The sequence below is a fragment of the Kogia breviceps genome, chromosome 13 (assembly GCF_026419965.1).
Source record: "Kogia breviceps isolate mKogBre1 chromosome 13, mKogBre1 haplotype 1, whole genome shotgun sequence".
NCBI classification, from domain to species: Eukaryota; Metazoa; Chordata; class Mammalia; order Artiodactyla; family Physeteridae; genus Kogia; species Kogia breviceps.
The window spans coordinates 82,890,523-82,913,381 of record NC_081322.1 but is presented as its reverse complement, the minus strand read 5'-3'; the positions used below and the strand labels follow the sequence as shown (position 1 = coordinate 82,913,381).

The 22,859-nt window shown below is 39.0% G+C and overlaps 1 protein-coding gene across 6 annotated transcripts in view; it reads left to right on the top strand.

The window, feature by feature from the left end:
- SERAC1 (serine active site containing 1) overlaps positions 1–22,859 on the top strand; it is a 104,443-nt gene that overhangs the window by 40,079 nt on the left and 41,505 nt on the right. For 4 of the 6 annotated variants that reach the window (XM_067011097.1, XM_067011095.1, XM_067011093.1 and 1 more), the window contains exons 3-9: positions 757–793; positions 3,582–3,718; positions 6,068–6,157; positions 7,449–7,580; positions 9,312–9,433; positions 10,434–10,562; positions 21,518–21,631. In XM_067011097.1, coding sequence (XP_066867198.1) covers positions 757–793; positions 3,582–3,718; positions 6,068–6,157; positions 7,449–7,580; positions 9,312–9,433; positions 10,434–10,562; positions 21,518–21,631 — 761 coding nt within the window. The remainder of the gene's footprint in view (positions 1–756; positions 794–3,581; positions 3,719–6,067; positions 6,158–7,448; positions 7,581–9,311; positions 9,434–10,433; positions 10,563–21,517; positions 21,632–22,859) is intronic. The other 2 variants (XM_067011094.1, XM_067011096.1) reach the window with 1 other exon arrangement.

The window sequence follows — 22,859 nt, the reverse complement described above, 5'->3', positions numbered from 1 at the left end:
ATTAAAAAAATGTTTTCCAAGTTCCAAGCAAAAAATTTATAAATAAACTTGTAGAAACTAACCTATATTTTTTAAAGATTTTTTTGATGTGGACCATTTTTAAAGTCTTTATTGAATTTGTTACAATATTGCTTCTGTTTTGTGTTTTGGTTTTTTGGCTGTGAGGCATGTGGGATCTTAGCTCCCCAAACAGGGATCAAACCCTCACCCCCTGCATTGGAAGGAGAAGTCTTAACCACTGGACCACCAGGGAAGTCCCCAACCTATATTTTAAATGGGACTACCTATATATGGCACTTAACCACCGATTATAACATAATTTCTTTGGGAAAAATCATTTTGTGTCCCACTTCACAAACATAATCCCTTAATATAGTCTTAGGTAGTGATATGGAGAATTCTTCCCATTCCTTTATTTAACTGGTTGTGAACAAAAAAAAATCAGGACAGTTAGCTCCCTGTACATTGCATTCAGTGAAAGCACTTTAGGCCTGGCAGTATCAGTAGTGCAGCAAACGAGGGTTTCTTACTGATTGAGTGTGGAGGATGGCAGAATAAGAGGAGGTGGAGGAAGGGGAGAATTAGTATGAAATATAGATTATATTTTGGACTCAGTGCTTATTGGTTCATTTTTTTGTATATGGGAATAGGAAGCAAGCCATGTGTTGATAGTAAATGATTATATTACTGGAAAGATATCAATTTTTCCAATTGATATTCATCACATTGACTTTTTTTTCCCCTTTCTTTTTGAAGGAAATATAATAAAGTTTACTGGATCGCTTATTTTAGGGTAAGTGTCAACTGTGAAATATTAACTGACTTTATGATACTACTGTTTGAAATCTCAGTGGAAGTGATTTACAGGTAGCATGAGGCAGTGAAAGGGTATAGATTTTGGAATCTATAAATATGTGGATTCATCACTGGTTAATCAATGGTTCTACTACTTCAGTGTTGTCTTGATCCAGTTACTCTAACTCCTGAGGAGTGTTTTCTCTTGGATCGAGGTGTACGATGGGGATTCTACCCACCTGGCACTGTTTCTCTGAGGGAAGCACTTGGTATGTACAGAGCAGGCACACACTAATTAGCTTTCACACACCTAAAATCACATCTTGTGTTAGGGTATAAAGAGGGTGAAGAAGGTAAAAATCAACTATAGTCAGAATTACTTTTTTTTTTTTTTTTTTCGGTACGCGGGCCTCGCACTGTTGTGGCCTCTCCCGTTGCGGAGCACAGGCTCCGGACGCGCAGGCTCAGCGGCCATGGCTCACGGGCCCAGCCGCTCCGCGGCACGTGGGATCTTCCCGGACCGGGGCACGAACCCGTGTCCCCTGCATCGTCAGGCGGACTCGCAACCACTGCGCCACCAGGGAAGCTCTCAGAATTACTTTTTAACATCCTTTAAGTCACCATAAAGCTCTTATGAAAGGAAATTGAGGTTGACTGAGAAAACCAATAGCTTGACACTCTCATCTCTGCTGTTTCAGAGGCACACACGCTTAATGACTGGAATGACTGTCTTCCCCAAAGTCGTTATTTTTCATTCTCTTTTCTTTCCTGTTTTTGGGGGGTGGAGGATATATATGTTAAGTTTATGTCTAATACTGTTCTAGTGTTTTTGTTAATAATATTCTTTTTCATTAGTATAAACATAAAACCAACTCTTAGATGCTAAAATGATAAAGGAGATATATTTGGCATTTTAACCAAATACGTACATTTCTCCATGACATTGTAAGACAAAACATATTTAGATGACTTTTTCTTTTGACTCATTCCAGGCAAAAGATAAATGTATATTCTTTTCTATAATGTAATTTCTTTGTTTATATCAGTTATATTCAGGAATATAGTGAAAATTAATCACAATTTCTGGTAAAGAATTTTGTCCTTCATGGAAAGCATGATAAAAATACTGAATAGATTTGTTCTTTTTGGCTGCTCAGATAGATTCCCCAGGAGAGGTGATGATTCTTGAGAGCTTTCTCTCTATTCTTCTGGTACTGGCCAGTGTCTGGCCTTTCTGTCTTACTTGCTTTTGCTTTAGGGTGGGAATCTCAGAAAAAGACTTCATAAAACTGTTGTTTCTAAGTTGTGAATCCAGACAGAGTGCAGCCTTTGTGTCTGGATTTAGTGTAGGTCAGTCTGATTAGGGGAAAAATCCTTCATTTTAGGATACACAACATTGTATTTCACTTTTTTTTTTCTTTTCAGTTTTCCTTTTTTTTTTTTTTTCTTTGCAGCATGCAGCTAACAGGATTTTAATTCCCCAAACAGGGTTGAACCCGGGCCCTCGGCAGTGAAAGTGCGGAGTCCTAACCACTGCACGGAATTACAGTGCAGAAATACAGGAATTCCCTGTATTTCACTTAAAAAAAAAAAAACATTTATTTATTTATTTTTTGGCTGTATTGGGTCTTCTTTGCTGCGTGCGGGCTTTCTCTCGTTGCGGCGAGCAGGGGCTACTCTTCCTTGCGGTGCACAGGGCTTCTTATTGTGGTGGCTTCTCCTGTTGTGGAGCACGGGCTCTAGGCACACGGCCTTCAGTAGCTGTGGCTCGCGGGCTCTAGAGCGCAGGCTCAGTAGTTGTGGCTCACGGGCTTACTTGCCCCGCGGTATGTGGATCTTCCCAGACCAGGGTTCGAACCCATGTCCCCTGCATTGGCAGACAGATTCTTAACCACTGCGACACCACTGCATCCCCTGTATTTCAGTTTTAATATTTGATTTTAGGTATAACTCTTAGGAGAGGAGAAGTTTTCATATGCTGGTGATAAGGAGTACAAATTGGCTAATCTTTTAAAAAAACAGTTTGGCATCTAGTAAAGTTGAACAATATATATGCTTTCAGAAGGTCTGTAATTTTACTTCTAGATATGTATCCTAGAGGAACATATACACATGCATACAGTGTAGATGTGTACAATGTGTAACAGTATTATTTGTAATAGACTCAAGCTATCGATAGAAATTCCCTAAATTGCCCGTCTGTGGTAGAACAGATAAATAAGTTGTAGTGTAGCTATACAAGGGATGAATCACATACCGTGTGAAAATATAAATATATGAACTCCAGATACATGTAGCAACATGGATGAATCTCACAAACAGAAGGTGAACTAAAGAATACATACAGTGTGATTTCATTCCTGTGAGGTTCACAGACAGACGGAACTATGCCCCATTGTTTAAAGGTTCATGTTTAGGTGGTGAACTATAAAGAATAGCAAGGATATTACTATAATAAGACCCAGAATAATAGTTAGCTATAGAGATGAGAGAGTGGGTCAGGATCAGAGAGGGATACGCTGTGGGCTTCTGGGTACTGTTAATGTTTTGGTTTTTTTTGCCTGGGTATGGTATTGCAGCTATTTATTATTATTTTTAAGCTGAAATGTGTGTATACATTTATACATATATATGTATAATGTATGTTATATGCACATTACTGTATATACGTTATGTTTCCCAATAAAAAAGAAAGAAAAAGTTCTACAAAAAGCTTAATAAAAAAAGTGGCTCCTGTGTTATATTTAGATCGTATACTTATGATGAATTTTTTGTTTCTTTTTAAGAGGTTCTTTATTTATTACATATGAAGTTCTGGCCTTGAAGAAGTCTTTGACATTAGATACTCAAGTGGTAGAAAGAGAAAAAATGAAGTCATATATATATGTGCACACAGTTTCTTTAGATAAAAGAGAAAATCACGGTAAGTTTATGGTAAAGTAATCCCATCTTCGTGAAAAATGGAAGCTACTTATTGAATTTAAAAATGAGTATTTAGGAATGTAAATGGGTACAAACACTACGGAAAACAGTATTGAGATTCCTTAAAAAATTAAAAATAGAACTACAATAGAACCAGCAATGCCACTCCTGGGTATTTATCCAAAGAAAATTCTAAAAGATTATGCACCCCACTATTCACTGCAGCATTATTTACAGTAGTCAAGATATGAAAGCAACCTAAGTGCCCATCAGTAGATAAATGGATAAAGAGGATGTGGTACATATATACAATGGAATATTACTCAGCCATAAAAAAGGAATGAAACCTTGCCATTTGCAACAACATGGGTAAACCCAGAATATATTATGCTAAGTGAAATAAGTCAGAGAAGGACAAATGCTGTATTATTTCACTTATATGTGGAATCTGGAAATAAAACATGAATAAACGTAACAAAACAGAAGCAGAATGGTTTCTACAGAGAACAAACAGGTGGTTGCCAGGGGGGTGGAGGTGAGGGGAAGAGAGAAACAGGTGAGGGCAATTAAGAGGTACAGACTTCTGGTTACAAAATAAATGAGTTATGGGTATGAAGTGTGGGGAATGTGGGCCATAATTATGCAATACCTTTGTATGGTAACAGAGAATAACTGGACTGAGCGTGGTGATCATTTTGAAATGTATAGAAATATGGAATCACTGTGTTGTATACCAGGAACTAACAGTGTTGTAGGTCATTATACTTCAAAAACAAACTCATAGAAACAGAGATCGGGTTTGTGGTTACCAGAGGTGGGGCATGTGGGGGAAGGGGAATTGGATGAAGGTGGTCAAAATGTACAAACTTGGAGTTATAAGGTAAATAAGTACTAGGGCTGTCATGTATAACATTAATAAATATAAATAATTAACACTGCTGTATGTTATATATGAAAGTTGTTAAGAGAGTGAATCCTAAGAAGTTCTCATTACAAGGAAAACATTTGTTTTCTTTTTCTTTGATTTTGTATCCATATGAGATGATAGATGTTCACTAAACTTGTTGTGGTCATCATTTCATGATGTTTGTAAGTCAAATCATTATGCTGTTTACCTTAAAGTTATACAGAGCTGTATGTCAATTGTATTTCAGGAAACCTGGAAGAAAAAAACTATAAAAAATGGAAAAATGAGTATTTAAAGCACAATATTAATAAAATAGGTTCAGCTAACTCTACGAATCACCAAACCCTGTGAGAACCAAGTTCCTAAAGAATTCATTGAAGATAAAATTTGGGGCTTTCATATTTAACCCAGCTTTGCAGCTCTCCTATAACTAAGTCAGATGAAGACTAGCCAGCTTTTTTAGTCTAAACTTGGAGTTCCTCACCTTCATGAGGACTGTCAGTTCGGAGGCTGGTCCTCAGTTTAGCAAGCATAAAAACATGATTTTGTCACTTAGCTCAGAGGTATTTTTGCTCTAAGGCATTTATTCATGCACACTAAACTCACGAGATGGATTCACAAGTATGAATACCAACTTATTTACAGAGGGAAAAATCTGTCATTAAGGCTGGAAAACCTGTCTTTACTAGTCAGAACACTCCCCTTCTCCATATTTTGGTCACATGGAAACCCAATTAGTAATCAGACGATTGCTTGGTGAACATGAGATTTTAGGGCCGAGGAGTATCTTTTCATCAGGATATGGGTAGCTCGGTGAGCCATCACACTAGATTTAGAGCTGCCTGTTCTACACTGTCAGCCAGAATAAGCATGCCTGTGAGCACTTTACATTCCCTGAGCGGGCAGGTTCTGCTGCTCCCCTGTCTACAGTGATATGTATGTGTCACCACTCTCTCCTGTTTGTGTTTATTGTTATTTCACCTTCCTTATTTCAATGTGCTTTTATGGTGTGTTACAATTTCAATTACACAGATAATTTTTATAGCATATAACTTACCTATATAGTAAAGCTTAACCTCATTAGTAAGGTATCTCTAAATTTCACTTTGAGAGTGGTATTTTTAAGTGACATTTTCCTGAATGTAGTTAATCCTATGTTGTACATGAGGATTTTTGTTAGTTTTAGTTAGTGTTTTTGCTTTTGTTTTGTTTTTACTTTTTCCCTGACTAGGAAAGCATTGGTTTTTTGGGGGATCTAGAGTTCTGTGTTCCTATAATGGTTTTAGTTGCTTTAAATAGTGACAGTAAAAAGAGAAAGATGCTGTTTTATATTTTCTTTTTGAAAAAATTGGGGTTTAGTTTATACATTTTTTTTCTTTGAAGTACTGGAGCATAGCATTAAGAGTACCTACTTGGTTTTATTTAAATTTGTAATCATTTTAGGAATCACCTACCAGGCAAGAAAAGAGCTTCACAAAGCAGTAAGAAAAGTATTGGCAACATCAGCCAGGATATTACAGGGTCCATTTGCTGGTAAGTATCACATATTTAACTGAGACTCCTTATCAGTAATCTGAAAGTCATTCAATGATCAACCTGAGATTTTTTTCCCATTTCTTATACTAACATTTATTATAGCTATGGAAAATTGAGGAACATTATTCTCTTGGGCTGTATTTAAGGGCTTGATGCCTTGGACTGTTTTCTTCCGTCTATCTTTATGGATGCATTGTTGTTAGATAGTTGTAAATAAATATTGAGACTCTCTTGATGACTATTTCAAAATTTCAAATTTGTTAGAAAATCACTTTCTCATATCAAATCACTTTCTCATGCTTTCTCATAATGAGAATATTGCATCAAAAATGTAGATTTCACAATCAGGCAAATCTGCATTGTGAAGCTAGGTATAAAAGAGCTGGCCTGATCTCTTTAAAAGGTTGGCATCATGAAAAAAAAAAGGTGGGAAAACTTTCTAGAATTAAGATACTAAAGAGACTTAATCAAATCCTGCTTTTTAAAAAACCAGCTCTTAAAGATATTTTGAGGACAATTGGAAAAATTTGAATATGGAATTGGACTGAATTTTAGATGATCTGGAAGATTTTTGTTAGCATTCTTGGATGTTAAAATGGCATTGTGATTATAGAGGAGAATGGAAGCTTCTTCTTAGGAGATGCATGTTGAACTATGAAAGGGTGGAATGTCATTATTTCTGCACCTTTCTTTCACATGGTTCAGAAAAAAATACACACACATCCTGGGGAATTCCCTGGCGGTCCAGTGGTTAGGACTTCACGCTTTCACTGCTGAGGGCCCGGGTTCGATCTCTGGTGGGGGAACTAAGATCCCACAAGCCGTGCAGCGTGGCAAAAAACAAAAAAACAAAAAAACAAAACAAAACAAAAAAAACACACACATCCATATAGATTAAGCAAATATGGCAAAGTAATAACATTTATTAAATCTAGTTGTGGTAAGCATGTGGATGTCAATGTATTATTCTTTTAATCTATCCCATATACTTGATATTTCTCATAAAAGAAAGTTTTTTAGGGAAAAGGAGCCCCCAAAAAAGATCTCATTGTGAAAGCAACATAATATATAAAACAAAAGCACGTACAAAATATACATAACAAATAAAACAAAATAATATGACAGAACTGAGAACAAACCTATCAGTCATTATCAACACCTGGAGATGGATATAACTTTCCTATTGTAGATTTCAAATATTTATAAATTACTGTCTTAAATGTGAGGATGAAAATGTTGTTTTAACTGTTCACATTGTCTTTTTTTTTTTTTTTTTTTTTAAACAAAGACACCTTTAGTACAATTGACATAGAAGATCACGAATGTGCTGTGTGGCTGCTCCTGAGCAAGAGTAAGTCTGATGACAGAGCAGCACGACTGCAGGCTGTGCAGGAAATGTCAGAGACCCATCACTGGCATGGTAATGAAACCATCTGAACACATGGCACACCATCAGCTAGCTCTTGATTGCTGATGTAAAAGAGACAGGAAGGAGATATTAAGGAAGGGAAATAATTCAGGAAATATTAATACATGTAAAAAATATTTTCAAAAAAATTTAAAAGAAACTCTAGTGATAGAGAAAGTGTAAAACCTGCTGGCCTGGTAATCATATTGTGTTTGGTAAGAACACCCTCAAAACTGAGGTAGATATATTTGTATAACTTTCTACCAGAATGAAGTTTTACTTGATTGGAGAAACTCTTAATTCTGATAGTTATGGCCTAATGTGTCTATGTGTTTTTTGGTTCCTATTTAATAAGATATATTTTAATTGCTGGCTGCATGAAAGTTATATTTGCATTCACTTTGACAGTCTATTTGGCTTTAATACTAATACTTGGTCAAATGTGCCTAGTTTGCATGTGTATATTTGTTTTTTAAGGAAGATTTTAAATATTTAGTTGTATTTAAAATTGCAAGTTCTGCAGTAAAAGTACATGAGCAAGAGATAAGATCTGCTCTGAGTACAGGGACTAAAGTACACTTTGTTAGTAGAGTCATCTCGTAAAAATGGGTAAACAAAAAAGAATAATGTTTTCAAAGAAAAATTTAGTCTCAGAATAAGATCTCTGTCTTCATACAAGTTAATTAGTTTGAGTGGTGGCTATAATAATATATAATAATTTGTAATGTAAAAATAAGCTTATTTAATGCGAGTAGAGACTTAGAATAAAAGTCTATTTCAAAATCTGCCTTCCAGGACTCCATTTCAGACTTCTACTGTATCAGAAAAATCAAAGTTGGAGACCTGGCATGTAGATTTTTTTAAAAGTTCCCCACTTGATTCTGAAGAACTCACCCAAGTTATATAGTGCTATTATTTAAAAATGTCTCCTTCAGTGGCTGCAGTTTTTTTTTTTTTATACATGTCCTTAGTCCATTTGGGATGCTATAACAAAGTGCCTTAGACCGGGTAGCTTATAAACAACAGAAATTTATTTCTCACAGTTTTCTGGAATCTGGGAAATATAAGATCAGGGTGCCAGCAGATTCTGTGTCTGGTGAGGATTGAGGGAGCTCTCTGGGGTCTCTTTTATAAGAGCACTAATCCCAGTCATGGGGGCTCCACCACCTTGACCTAATCACCTCACAAAGGTGCTATCTCCAAATACTGTGACACCGGGGATTAGGTGTCAACGCGTGAACTTGGGAGGGACACAGACAGGCTACAGCAATACGTAACGGTGAGGTCATGAAGGGGCTAAAACAAAGTGCCACTGTCTGGAGCCTCAGATCGTTCATGGGCTTCATGGGATGTCAAAGCACCATATAGGTACCAGGGGGTGACAGATTTAAACGGAACTCAGGTGTTTTGAGTAGTGATCAAAATAGCTTTCGGATGATGGAATTTTTTTTTTTTTAAGGAGAAGTTAAATTGGTTCTGACCTATCAGTTTTCACATTTGAGGTTTATTTTTTTCAAAAAGGTTAGTTTGATTGTGATATATCTAGATATATGTTGAGAATTATGAGATCAGTCATGGAAATGTTGGATATTTAGCTTACTGGTATTGTAAATGCAGTTGTAGTTAAAAAAAAACTTCGGAAATTTTGAATTACAAACTTGTAGTTTAAGAGTTAAGTTGTTCACTTAACCTTTGAAACAACCATAAGCTAATTTGGGTGCTTGCAATATACTTTTACAATAGATTACCAGTATAGGATAATTGCTCAAGCCTGTGATCTGAGAACTCTTATTGGTCTGGCACGAAGCAAAGATAGTGATCTTCGCTTTTTTCTCCGCCCACCTCCTTTGCCATCTTTAAAAGAAGTGAGTAAATAAAATAACCCAGTGAGTAAAAAATGTTTAATATATCATCTTCACTTTGGGTGCAAACTAACCATTCAAAAAGCAGTTTGTTGGCTACTTGTCACAACAGGTAAACTAGGGTATAAACCTGCAATTGTAGTTTCCATTCCAAGATTTCTTGATTCCACAGGAGGTGCTGTTTCTCCTAAATTATTGTCCCCTATGTGGAGTTAGGAGTCTCTATACACCAGAGGGTGGCTTCTTAGCATATCAGCATCCATAAATTGGCCCTTTGTTCTAAGGTTGCTATAGAACAGTTTTTCTCAACCTCAACACTACTGACATTTTGGGCCAAATAATTCTTTGTTGTTGGAAGCTGTTCTGTACACTGTAGCAGCATCCCTGGCATCTACTCATTGGATGACAGTAGCACCCCCGAGTTGTAACAACCAAAAATGTCTCAGATATTGCTGAATATTTCCTGGGGTGCAAAACAGTCTCTGGAGAACTACTACATAGATATTAATGTACTAATATACATGGATATTAATTGTTATCTACTAATATAGATATTGGAGCATGTTCCTTGAGTGCTTTTCTCAGACTTTTCTAGAAAATGAAAATCTGAAAATTTGCAATCTGTTTTTGAAAAATAGAAAAACAAATTATTCTAGATAATAGTTATTAGAAAAAATCAGATAGGAACAAGTTCTGCATATTAAAAAGCCAGCTTTAATTAGAAAGAATGTAATAATTCATTTTGAGTCAAGATGTTAAGTAGCCTATGAGGTGAAAATCTTGAGCTATGCTTTGCAATAGGTCTTTCAGATTGAGTTAGCAGACATGAAAGTATAGAATTCAAAATTAAATGATTCTCTGCTTACCAGGGTGGTGACTGTTTTCAAGACTAAAAGCACTGATATACCTCTCCTGTTTTGTTTTGACTTTGATTCTTTGGGTACTTTTTGTTATACTCAATTGCTGAGTTTAATTATAAAGAATTTCTTTTCCTTTATTTCAGGATTCTTCCATTGAAGAAGAGCTCAGACAGTTGCTGGCTTCTTTACCTCAAACAGACCTAGATGAGTGTATCCAGTATTTTACATCTTTGGCTCTGAGTGAAAGCAGTCAAAGTCTAGCTGCTCAGAAGGTTAGCTCATTTATTCATTCAGTAAATATTTTTGAGTGCCCACTTTTCCAAGATATTGTGCCAGGGGCTCGCACTTAGAACTTCAGAATAGTCATTCATCCATGAACTGAATAAACATGCTGATCCCTGGTTGTGTGCCACACAATGGGCTAGGTGCAGGATAATGGGGAGACAGGTAAATAAACAAAGTCACAGAGTGTGTAAGAGAGATACAGGTTAGTCCAAGAGCCCATCACTCTGTTTAAAAGACCATTTTTAAAAGGCTTCATAGGAAGTACTCTGAAGTCGCCTCTTGAAGAATGAATAGTAACTGACAAGGCTTTAAAATATTACCTCTATGTTGGTGATGCCTAAATTCAATATCTCTAGTCCTGTGTTCTCATCTAAGCTCTAGATTTGAATATTCAACCTCCTTCTTGACGTCTCTACTTGGATATGTAATAGGCATCCCAACTTTACATGCCAAACCCACCCACCCTCTGCAAAGCTCTTCCTCCTCTAGTCTTTTTCATTTCGGTAGAGGGCAGAGCCACCCACCTAGTTGCTTAAGCTAAAGCTTAGGAATTGATTCCTTTCTTCCAGTTTCACCTAAGCAGCAGTTGCTGTGAGCGGTTCCTTCAAGTATACCTTGAACGCCTTTGTCTCAGCTCCTTCACTGTAGCCACTTACTCCTGGCCACCATCATGTCTTCTTCATAGTGTCCTGTTCTTTTCATCTCGCTTTCTCTTCTTCCTTTCATTTAAAAATAATTTTAGAGTCTCTTTCACAGTCTTCTATTTTTTCAGTTTATTGGGGGTTAATTCCTGTTTGTGGTGGCACAGACTCCCCCTTATGTTATATTGTAGATGAACATGTGTTAATCATTTTTACTGTGAGCTTATCTTTAGCCAGTTTGATTGTTTTCTATGGGAGTCCTAAGCACCTCAGATTCTAAATTTATCTCTACAGAGCAGTTTTTGTGTTTGCTTCTTTTGGATAACCTAGGACTTCACTGTTAGGGACTAGTTTTTTATATTGATTCTTTAGTTTGGAATTTCTGTAGCACATAGGTAGTATAAATTCAGATATATCTATGGATGGCAGAGTCTTAGGATTGTGATTTCTCACTCAAAGCCCCAAGCAGAAACAGGCTTCTTGTTGCTTTCATGGGCTGCTGGGCAGAGTTTTTCTAGACTCTCTTATGGACAAGGAGGCAATCTTTCCAAGGTTCTGCCTTTATATAGGGATCTCAGATCTAGCTCCCATAGAATGTGAGACTCAAAACCACATCTTCTGCACTGAACAAGTGTTAAAAGCCCATCCTGAGGTGCCTGCAGGAATTTTACATCATCAGCTATGTGCTTATCGCTTCTGCTGAATATTCTGTTTTCAATTCTAGCACCCAAGGGTTTCCCTTTATTTTTATTTTCTTTAGAGCTTGACTTTGTTTTATTTTATTTTATTTTTTTAAGATTTATTTATTGTTTATTTTATTTATTTTTGGCTGCATCAGGTCTTAGTTGCGGCATGTGGGATCTTCATTGAGGCATGCAGGATCTCTCATTGAGGTGCGTGGGCTTCTTCTCTAGTCGTGGCGTGTGGGTTTTTTCTTCTCTAGTTGTGGCATGCAGGCTCCAGGGCGCATGGGCTCTGTAGTTTGTGGCATGCGGGCTCTAGCTGAGGCACACAAGCTCAGTAGTTGTGGCGCGCGGGCTTAGTTGCACCGCAGCATGTGGGATCTTAGTTCCCTGACCAGGGATCGAACCCGCGTCCCCTGCATTGTAAGGTAGATTCTTTACCACTGGACCGCCAGGGAAGTCCCTGAGCTTGACTTTGTTTTAAAATAGATTTTGTTATATTTTATTAAACATGTTTGTCATGGGAGGTGTTCACCATGTCAACTAAAGAAAAACTCACAACCTAAAGTTGTGAGTTAAGTTTTATTGGGTGGACCTTACTTAGGACTCTGGCCCAGGAAACAGGCATCTCATATAACTCTGAGGAACTGCTCCAAAGAGGTAAGGGAGGAGCCAGAAATATTGAGGTTTTGTTGGAAAAAAAAGCCACGTAGTTGAACATCATAGATTACTGCTAATCACAAAGAACAGACATCTCAAGTTAATGATTTTATGTAGGGGAAGATGCAGGAATCTGGGCTCACTGAAATTATTCCTTAGGTATGTACCTTAACTATCTAGGGCCAGTATCGAGCACAGAATGTTTCACATTTCCCTCCATCCTGAATTCCCCTCAGGCACACAGCTGGTGGGGGTGCTGCCGTGGCTGAAGTCTTGATGGCCGGTGCCGTTGTTTGTTTTCTGTAATGGCAGGCTACAGTTCTTTGTCCACAACTGGAAGCCAAGTTCACCATCTTGCTGGATCCAGAAAGCTTCCTTATCGTGTCTCCATCACCTCTGTGAGCTACAGACACCACATCAACCTCTAGCCTCCAATTTACCTCTCCAGTTCTGTGTCCTCACAGCAGCTAGAGTGATGTTTTTAAAAACACAAATTAGATCCAGTCATACTCCTGCTTGAAGCCCTCCAAATGGCTTCCCATTACATGTTAAGTCTCAGCCCTTTACGTTTTGTGATCCAGGCATGAACTGGCCCTTGTTTACTGGTTTGCCTGCCCCGGGGGTGGTGAGAAGATTGACAAGAAGGTGCCACTCGGCACAGTTTCAGAGTGTACAGTTTGTTTGGTGGCAAGGAGTCTGAAAACTGAAGGAAACCATGCATTAGGTGAGGAAGGCATGGTGTCTGCTGTGTCATCAGAGCTCTCAGAGTGCTCCGCGGGGAAGCTCTCCTCCTTTGGAATAAGGCTGCCTTCAGATGGGAAAAGGCACCCCCTTCTGATGGAGGTGTTGGTGTTCTCTCCCCAAATCTCTTACTCGCATTGACTAGATGTAACTACTTGGCAGACAACTACCCACACGTAGCAGAGGGCTTCTGAGTGAATCAAAGCAGCTTCCTAGGCGTAGCATCCTAAACAGACTCCAACTCCGGCCCGCCCGAGGGTGATTACTGAATGTCATTATTCTTGTGGTATCATTTCAGCAAGACTTTTGTCTTCGTAAAATATCTCTTAGGGCTTCCCTGGTGGCGCAGTGGTTGAGAGTCCGCCTGCTGATGCAGGGGACGCGGGTTCGTGCCCCGGTCCGGGAAGATCCCACGTGCCGCGGAGCGGCTGGGCCCGTGAGCCATGGCCGCTGAGCCTGCGCGTCCAGAGCCTGTGCTCTGCAACGGGAGAGGCCACAACTGTGAGAGGCCCGCGTACTGCAAAAAAAAAAAATCTTATATCTCTAAGAGAAATCAAAACATTATAATCACTATTACTATAATAACTAATCAACTCAGTGAGCAGAAAGTATTTTATCAGTAAAACAAATCATAGTATTTTATATTCTTTTACCAATTGAATTGCCAACTAAAAATTGGCACTCGCCATCTGCCTCTACAAGGATTAAGTCACTGGCCACTGCAGCCACTGACCATCAACACACCCTGAAAGGAGTTCAGGGCGGAGATCGGGAATGAGGTGCTCGGTGCTCTGGGAAAAACGGCAGAACAGGCCTTCAGATAGTTAGACATTTTCAGGAGAAGATTTTATGAGCCCAAGTTCTTGCGTCTCCTCATATCTAGAAAAGCACTGAAATCGTTAGTGGTGACAACTGCTCCTCGTGATGAGCAGCTAGCCTCTGCCAAAATGTGTGCTTGACAGCACGTCCCCCCTTCTCTAAACTCATACATAATGCTGACTTTCCCCCCGGCCTCTTTGGAGCAGTTCCTCCGAGCTCTCTGAGACACTGTCTCCCTGGGCTATAGTCCTCATTTTGCCCCAAATAAACTGTAACTCACAGCTCTCACGTTGTGCATTTTTTTCAGTCAACAGAATGATTTGTCTTTTCCTCACCTCTGTTTTCGTGAGAAATTAGGGATATATGAGTAGATACGACTTCTCTAGTACACCTTGTATAATTTCTCCTTTCGACCGTGTCCGGGAGTCACTCCAGTGAAGTGTAGTCACGGTTTTCCTTTTGATGCTCAGCGCGCCACTGCCTGGCCACCAGAACCTGTTCCTTAGGCTGACCTCATTATCCTTTTGAATTCCATCCACAAGGTGGCTGTGAGAGCACCTTTGTTTTCTGAGAGTAAGATGCCCCTGCCTCCTCCTCTTTTTTTTTTTTTTTTAACATCTTTATTGGAGCATAATTGCTTTACAATGGTGTGTTAGTTTCTGCTTTATAACAAAGTGAATCAGTTATACATATACACATGTTCCCATATCTCCTCCCTCTTGCGTCTCCCTCCCCCCCACTCTCCCTATCCCACCCTTCTAGGTGGTCACAAAGCACCGAGCTGATCTCCCTGTGCTATGCGGCTGCTTCCCACTAGCTATGTTTTACATTTGGTCGTGTATATATGTCCCTGCCACTCTCTCACTTCGTCACAGCTTACCCTTCCCCCTCCCCGTGTCCTCAAAGTCCATTCTCTAGTGGGTCTGCATCTTTATTCCCATCTTGCCCCTAGGTTCTTCATGACCTTTCCTTTTTTATTTTTTTCTTAGATTCCATATATATGTGTTAGCATACGGTATTTGTTTTTTCTCCTTCTGACTTACTTCACTCTGTATGACAGACTCCAGGTCCATCCACCTCACACAAATAACTCAATTTCATTTCTTTTTATGGCTGAGTAATATTCCATTGTATATATGTGCCACATCTTCTTTATCCATTCATCTGTCAATGGACACTTAGGTTGCTTCCATGTCCTGGCTACTGTAAACAGAGCTGCAGTGAACACTGGGGTGCAGGACTCTTGGGCTCTTCTTGATCCTCCTGCCCTACAACAAGCGTCTGCTGCTCCTGCTACAAGGCATCCCACCCACTGCCCTCGCCCACTGCCGCCACTCGCTTCTCTCCGCACTCCCGTGCCAGAGCTCCCGGTACCCGGCCTGACGTTCCTCATTTTCAGCACGGAAGATGTTCTGCTCATTACTATTCAGTTACCATGCCACTGCCTTTTCTAGTGTTCTGTCACCTTCTACAGTGTTGCCTTACCTTTTGCTAAGTGACGAGGAGAGTGGTTTAATACACTATGCCACTACTTTTCTGCCCAGAAGTCATGGCCTCAGCCTGCAGTTTAAAGAGGGAGCACATCTTTAGTTAGTTTAATATTGAAATAAATATTTCATTTCAATTCTGAGGTCCCATCTCATCAGATCAGTAAGCAGCTCCATCGTAGTTACTCTTATTTCCCCACCCCCTCCCTAGTTTAATCAGGCTCCGGATTTTTTATATGCCAGTAAGTTGGTGATGAAGGAGTGGGAGGAGCAACCATCTGGTGTTTAGTGACCTGATCAGTTTATGACAGACCTGTCCCGTGATAAGCCCCAGGCTCCCTTCACGTGGAGTGAGCTGCTTCTGTACAAAACTGCTCACGTGAAGAGCTTCCTCTGGGCTTTAGCAGATAGCCTACAGTTATGATCGGGTTTAGAGCAGGGCTTCTTAATCTCTGTACACCCGAAGGTGCATCCCTTTGGTGATTTGGTAAACTCTATGAACTCATTTCTAGATGCATAAAATACAATTCATAGCATTACATGGGAAACCAATTATATTGAAATACTGTTATCAAAATAAAAAATTTGTAACATAATTAATATATGTACTTCAATTTCAAACTTAAAGAATTGCAACAATAATACATTTCGCTAGATTTGCCAATTATACATATTTTATCCCATTTGTTTTATCATTCCCCATTTACTCTCCCTCTTTCTATAGATATATTTTTATATGTCTACTTACACACATTTGCTGTTTCTACCCTGAACCTTTTGAGAGTTAGATGCAGTGTCAATTTTAGGGCACCAGTGTTAGAATGCGCAGTTGGCATGCAAAGGAACGTTGAGCGTAATGTTCTTTTCAGGTAGCTGCAGCAAGGGACATGTGGTGGGGAAATAGCTGCGCTTTCTGTTGTTGAGTCACACAGACTGCTGCTGTTACTGTGGTTTATTGTCTATGTTTGTAATTGAATACAATGAAAAATTTTAGTTAAGTGTTAGGAAAATAAAGATGTAATTTTTTTCCCAGCCAAGCTTACATCCTCTCTCCCCTGAATTCTACCTACCCAGACCCTTAAGGATGACATGGGTTACAAACTCATGCTTTAGAATGAACGTCATTTACGCCCAGTTAGTTTGCACAAGTTGCAGAGCTCTAAAGTGGTAACTTTTTATGAAGAAACACAGAGATTAGCTCTCACACATATTAAAACAAAGGGACCCACAACCACAACTAGAAGCAGTATCAAAACTCCCTGTCCTCCCTGCTCCCCACCCACCCTGGCAATGATTTGCCTTCCCTCCTTTTATTCTTTCGTTCATTGGGAGAACTGGGTCAGTGAGAGTGAAAGCACTTCTCCCACATCTGTCACCTCCTCCCACATCTAAAGCCTTGGTAGCTATCCAAGATCTGCCTGGGAATTTGTTGGCTGCAGTTCTGGTGGGAGGTCGGGGGACAGGCCGGGGTGGTCCTTGCTCTTCTACTATCCCAGATATTACTATCAAGATCACTCCTTCTTTGATGTCAGGATCCGGGTTTTATTCTTGTTTTGGGTTTTGTTACCATCTGGACACTCCCCATCAGTCAGCTTGTCTCCAGTTTCAACATGTTAGAGGACCTCAGGTGAATGTGACCTAGAGCCTAAGGAGGCAACCAGGGATGCAGAAGTTTGGACATTTTAGATTGTGATTTCTTTTTGATCTAATGTGGCAAACTGCCTGGAGTCAAGAGCACAGTGGGTATGGTGCATTGAAATGATTTCCCATCATAAAGCTTTTGTAGTCTTGGCTAAGGACAATCCAGCTAAAATCTTGCATTTCTAGTATTATCATCTTCCCTTGTAATTTCCCAGAGTCTCTCTGAAATCAGCTAAGCTAAGGTCTGAAGTCCTTGCATCAAGACACTGCTAACATCCATCTGCATAAGTATAGCAGTGGGTTGTGATTGAGAGGAAGATGCCAATAGATGGGGTTTAAGGATGGGAGATTTCTTTAATGCCAGAGGATTTGGAAACCTACAGAGATGCTTACACAAAATAGGAGACTGTGCAGCTTGCTTTCAGAGGGATGGACAGGCTTCCAAGGTCCCGCGAGCTCCTCATGATGTACAGCTGCGCAGATCAAGGATTCCTTCTGTTGGGGTGAACCCATCACTGTCATCCGCGAACCCCCTGTACCTTCCCTCCTTCTGACTTTGGTTATGGGTAAATCTGCTCATCAAGTGTAATTAACGGAGACAAAGCAAACCCAGCTCATTTCTAAGTGTTTGTAGGAGAATAGATAATTATTTTCAGACATTGCATCTCTTAGCAGGCCTCAGCGTCAGCTTGCCTGACTCTGTTTCTTTGCCACCTTTTTGACCCTCCCCTCCCCTCCCCTCCCTCCCTCCCTCCCTCCCTCCCTCTTGCACACAGTGCTCCAGCCACACTGGCCTTTTCTTTCCATTCCTTAAACTTGCTCATTGTGTATCTGCTTGAGTTCCCTCTGCCTGGACTGCTTGGCCACTGGCTTGTCCCATGGCTGCCTCCTTCTTGTCCTTCAGGCCGCTGCTTGTCAGCTCCTCAGAGAGACCTTCCTCTTTATCTCAAATGTCTATTGCATTTATTGCCGTTCATAGCTCTTTTCCCGTTCTGTAACTATTTTATATATTTGCTTGCTTATTGCTGTTTTTCTCTTTCTTCTTCTTATTTCTCTTATAATCTCCCCAGTACCAAGTACAGTACCTCAGACACAATATGTTCTCAATAAATATTTATTAAATAATGAGTGGATGAATCATGACATTTCTAAAAGAGCCAGCTGTACACAAACTTATATATACTTAAATAACAACTGGCATATTTCTATTGTGAATCAAAGCATTTTTGTATGACAAAGAAAAGATAGAGATAGCTCTAAGGGTTACGTTTACTTGGAAGGTAGATTATATGGTAAGAAAATACCTATTATGTATTAAATTATTTGGCTGGTATAAACCTGTTGAAATGCATTTGAAAAATACCACGTTAACTCATTAACTCATAGTAATGTGTCTCTGAGTATCATAATAAGAAAATGATACATAAAAAGCTTTGTTATACACCTATAATTAATATGTAATATGGATATAAGTTCTTTACTAACTTGATTAGTTGACATTTCCTTTTATGCTTTTATTGTCTCCTTTTAATTTTTATGCCTTACCCATTATTATTATTTTTAACATTTGTCACTCTCTCCACCTCTTCCTGTGGATTTCTTTGATCCTTAAGAAATTGTTTTTCAGTATATCTTAATCCAGTGATAAAGAAGCAGTACCCATGTATATTTACTTCTGTGTTAGGAGTTAGAAAATACTTTGTATGACCACACTATGAATTTACACATTTTATTTATTCCTTTTTGCTTATGCTTCTTACTGCCACACAATTTGCCAGTTCATAAATAACTTAAAGCTTTGCCAACAAGGATAAAATTGGAACTGCACTCTTATATCCCACTTTAAAAATGATCAAGAAAAATGAAAATCCTGGATCGTTTTTCTCTTCCTTCTCCCTATTCTTTCCTTGGAACATTTAGGTTGGAAAGAGGTCAGATGATTTGAAGGTGTGATGTAAGGAGAGGCGTTTGGGGGAGGCAGGTTGTGGTGGTAGGTTTTTAAGAAAAATTTCCCACCCCCCAAAGCCCACCAGTCCACCCTCTACCCTTATCTCTGGGGGAGGAGGCAAGGACTGTCAATGAGTTAGTCCTTCCCAATCCTCCATTTATTTTATTTTATTATTTCAAAATTTTATTTATTTTATTTATTTTTGGCTGCATTGGGTCTTTGTTGCTGTACACAGGCTTTCTCTAGTTGAGGTGAGCGGGGGCCACTCTTCATTGCGGTGCACGGGCCTCTCACTGTCGTGGCCTCTCGTGTTGCGAAGCACAGGCTCCAGACATGCAGGCTCAGTAGTCGTGGTTCACGGGCCCAGTTGCTCCGCGGCATGTGGGATCTTCCCAGACCAGGGCTTGAACCTGTGTCCCCTGCATTGGCAGACAGATTCTTAACAACTGTGCCACCACGGAAGCCCCCAATCCTCCATTTAAGTAGCGTGAATCTTTGAGATCCAAGCATGTTTAAACTCAGAAAAAAAGATTATTATATCAGAGAAGACAGCATGAATAAGAATTATAGAGTGGCCAAACATTTTGAATATTTACTAGGTTTACTGAACCATGAATCCTATAAATTAACTCAGAGTGCAGAAACTTATGGACTGTATTTCCTACAGGAAACACTGGGCTTTATATATACATTTTTGAAAGACACTACCTTGTAGTTATCCTCTTTGCCAGCAGGTGGTCTGTGTGCACACAGTTATGACCCCTAGTTCAAATACAAAGTGCTTCAAAAGAAGATACAGTAATAAATCTTCCTTGTATCTCCCCACCCCAATATACACATGTAGTTAACACACTTTTACACAAATAGTAGCATATGGTACACACTCTCTGCTCCTTCTTTTTCTCACCTAAGGGTTTCTCTTAGAGACTGATGTATATCAATATATGAAGAGCCTCACATAGCATTCCACCTTATAATTGTGCCATCCTTTATTTAACCAACCCCCTAGTGAAGGACGTTAGGGAGCTTCAATCTTTTGTTCTTACAAAGCTGCAATGAACAGACTTGTACCTATGTCACTTTGCCAGTGTGTGAGTGTCCTGTAGGATAAATTGGTGAAGGGCATGGGCACTTGTAATTTTGACAGCTGCCGCTAAATTGTCCTCCATAGAAGTAGCCCGATGATATTACCAGCAGCAGGGTAATGAGAACGTCTATTTCCCCACCTGTCTGACAGATGTAAAATATCCTTTCTTATCTATTTTAGAGGCATATTTCTTTTCCTAAGAACTGTTTATGACTGTTGCTCATTTTTCTATAGCCTTTTTGGTATTTTCTTACTGATTTTTAGGAGATTATTGCATGTTACTGATCTGTGGTAATAGTTGAAATTTTCTTTTCCCCATTTATTCTTATAATATGTTTTAATATCTATTAAGACTAGTCCCCACTACTCTTCTGTTTCATAATTTTCCTAACTCTTCTGTTTTTTCTTCCATGTGAACTTGAATATCAATTTAAGAAGAATTAAAAGCTCTCTCTCTTGTTTTTCTGGCCACGGCGCACTGAACCCGACCAGGGACTGAACCCAAGCCGTGGCAGCAAAAGCTCCGAGTCCTAACCACTGGACTGCCAGGAAATTCCCTTTTTTTAAAAAATTAAAAGCTCTCTGATCATTGTTATCATTGTCTTTATTTTAAATTTTTCCAGTAATGCCTTTTATTTTGATAGATAGATTTTTGTTTGTTTGTTTTGGGTTTTTTTGCTGTACGCGGACCTCTCACTGCTGTGGCCTCTCCCGTTGCGGAGCACAGGCTCCGGATGTGCAGGCCCAGCGGCCATGGCTCACGGGCCTGGTCGCTCCACGGCATGTGGGATCCTCCCGGACCGGGGCACAAACCCCTGTCCCCTGCATCGGCAGGCGGACTCTCAACCACTGAGCTGCCAGGGAAGCCCTGATTGATAGATTTTTTAAGTAGACTCAACTGGCATAATGTGACGCTAGAACATTATTTGTTCAGCTCTGGGCTTTTCTTACTGGGTAAAGATTTATGTGTTAGTCTCTGTACTTTCAGATAAGAGGACACAGAGGAAAGAATTGAGACTGTCTCAAAGATTGCTCTCTTCTAAGAATAATTCCATATGTTTTCTAGTCTAGCAACAGTTTGCATAATGAAAGTTCCCTGTAAGTTTCCAGAATATTTTGAGTCTTACATATTAGTTCTTTCTAATACAGTATATAGTACAGAGATTTTTTTTTTTGGTCAAACAAAAAATATTAGACACTTTTTTCACTAAGAATTTTAATTATCTCACTTTCAGGGTGGTTTATGGTGTTTTGGAGGAAATGGACTTCCTTATGCTGAAAGTTTTGGAGAAGTTCCTTCAGCTACAGTGGAAATGTTCTGTTTGGAAGCTTTAGTAAAACATTCTGAGGTAATTTACATTTTCAAAATATGGTTTACTTTTTATGATCACATTGAAAAAATTATACATGTTGGTTCATTCAAGGGAAATAATTCTCATTTTTTATAAAAGAAAAAAAAGCTTTTCACTTGTTTTTAAATTTCTGCTTTTTTCTCAGTTGTCAGAATTGATAATCATGATTTAGCACCAGTACATGAATTTCACTTTTGCTAAGTATTTCTAAAAATGGATTTAATCTTAATTGCACATAAAGCAACCTGTTGTCTAAATATGGCATTTACTTTTGTGTTATGCTGTTTTGTATTACCTTTCTCAGATAATCTTTACAAGTAATATTACCAGGGAGTTAATTTCCAGTAAAATATCTGCGAAAGATGTGTTAAGATAGAAAAAAGGTAAATATTTGGAAAAAGTATTTACTTGACCGTAGTCTTGATTTTTAACCATAGCATACACATGTCAATGATTTAAAAATTTTTTTGTCATTATGACTTTTCTATCATCATAGTTTGATTTTAAAAAGAAAAAAGCGACAAACTTTGTGGTGCTCAAACATTAGTGCATAAAAATCATCCAGGAAGCATGTTAAAAATGCACATTCCTGCTCACCTCTAGCAATTGTGATTTAGTAGATGTGAGGTGGAGTCCAGGAGTTTGCATTTGTAACAAGCATCCCTGGTGAGGCCGATGTAGTTGCTTTGTCCCACATCATGGGAAACACCATCCTAGAGGTTCTAAATGCTCCGGTTTAATTAGGAACCATTAGGCCTGGCAGAAAAGCATGGTGCTCTCTGGTCATCTCAGTTCCCACGGGTGGAATTAGGAATTGAGCACAAAGCCAAGTCATTAGTGTGGTAACACACTAAAAAGGGAATGTGGGAAAGTAAGCTTGATTTTTTTGTGACTTATGACTGATTTCTGAAACAATAGGTGCATCTGCAGTAGAATGTCCAGTGCATGGAATGTAATATTTACCTTTCCAGAAACTTCTCAACATATTACATATCTCACTTGATATATGTCTAAAAGGCATACTTTTTAAATGCATATAAAATGTGGTAAAATTTAATAAAAATTTAGAGAGTGAAAATCATTGCATATACATGACATGATATCACATAAGTGATAAAACTAAGTGCTGGGGAGAGACAAGGCTGTGCTGGTGACCTTGGCAGACTGTAATGGCTTGTGGATCAGTTATGTCACCTTACCTTAATGTATGTATTTCCTTTGGCTT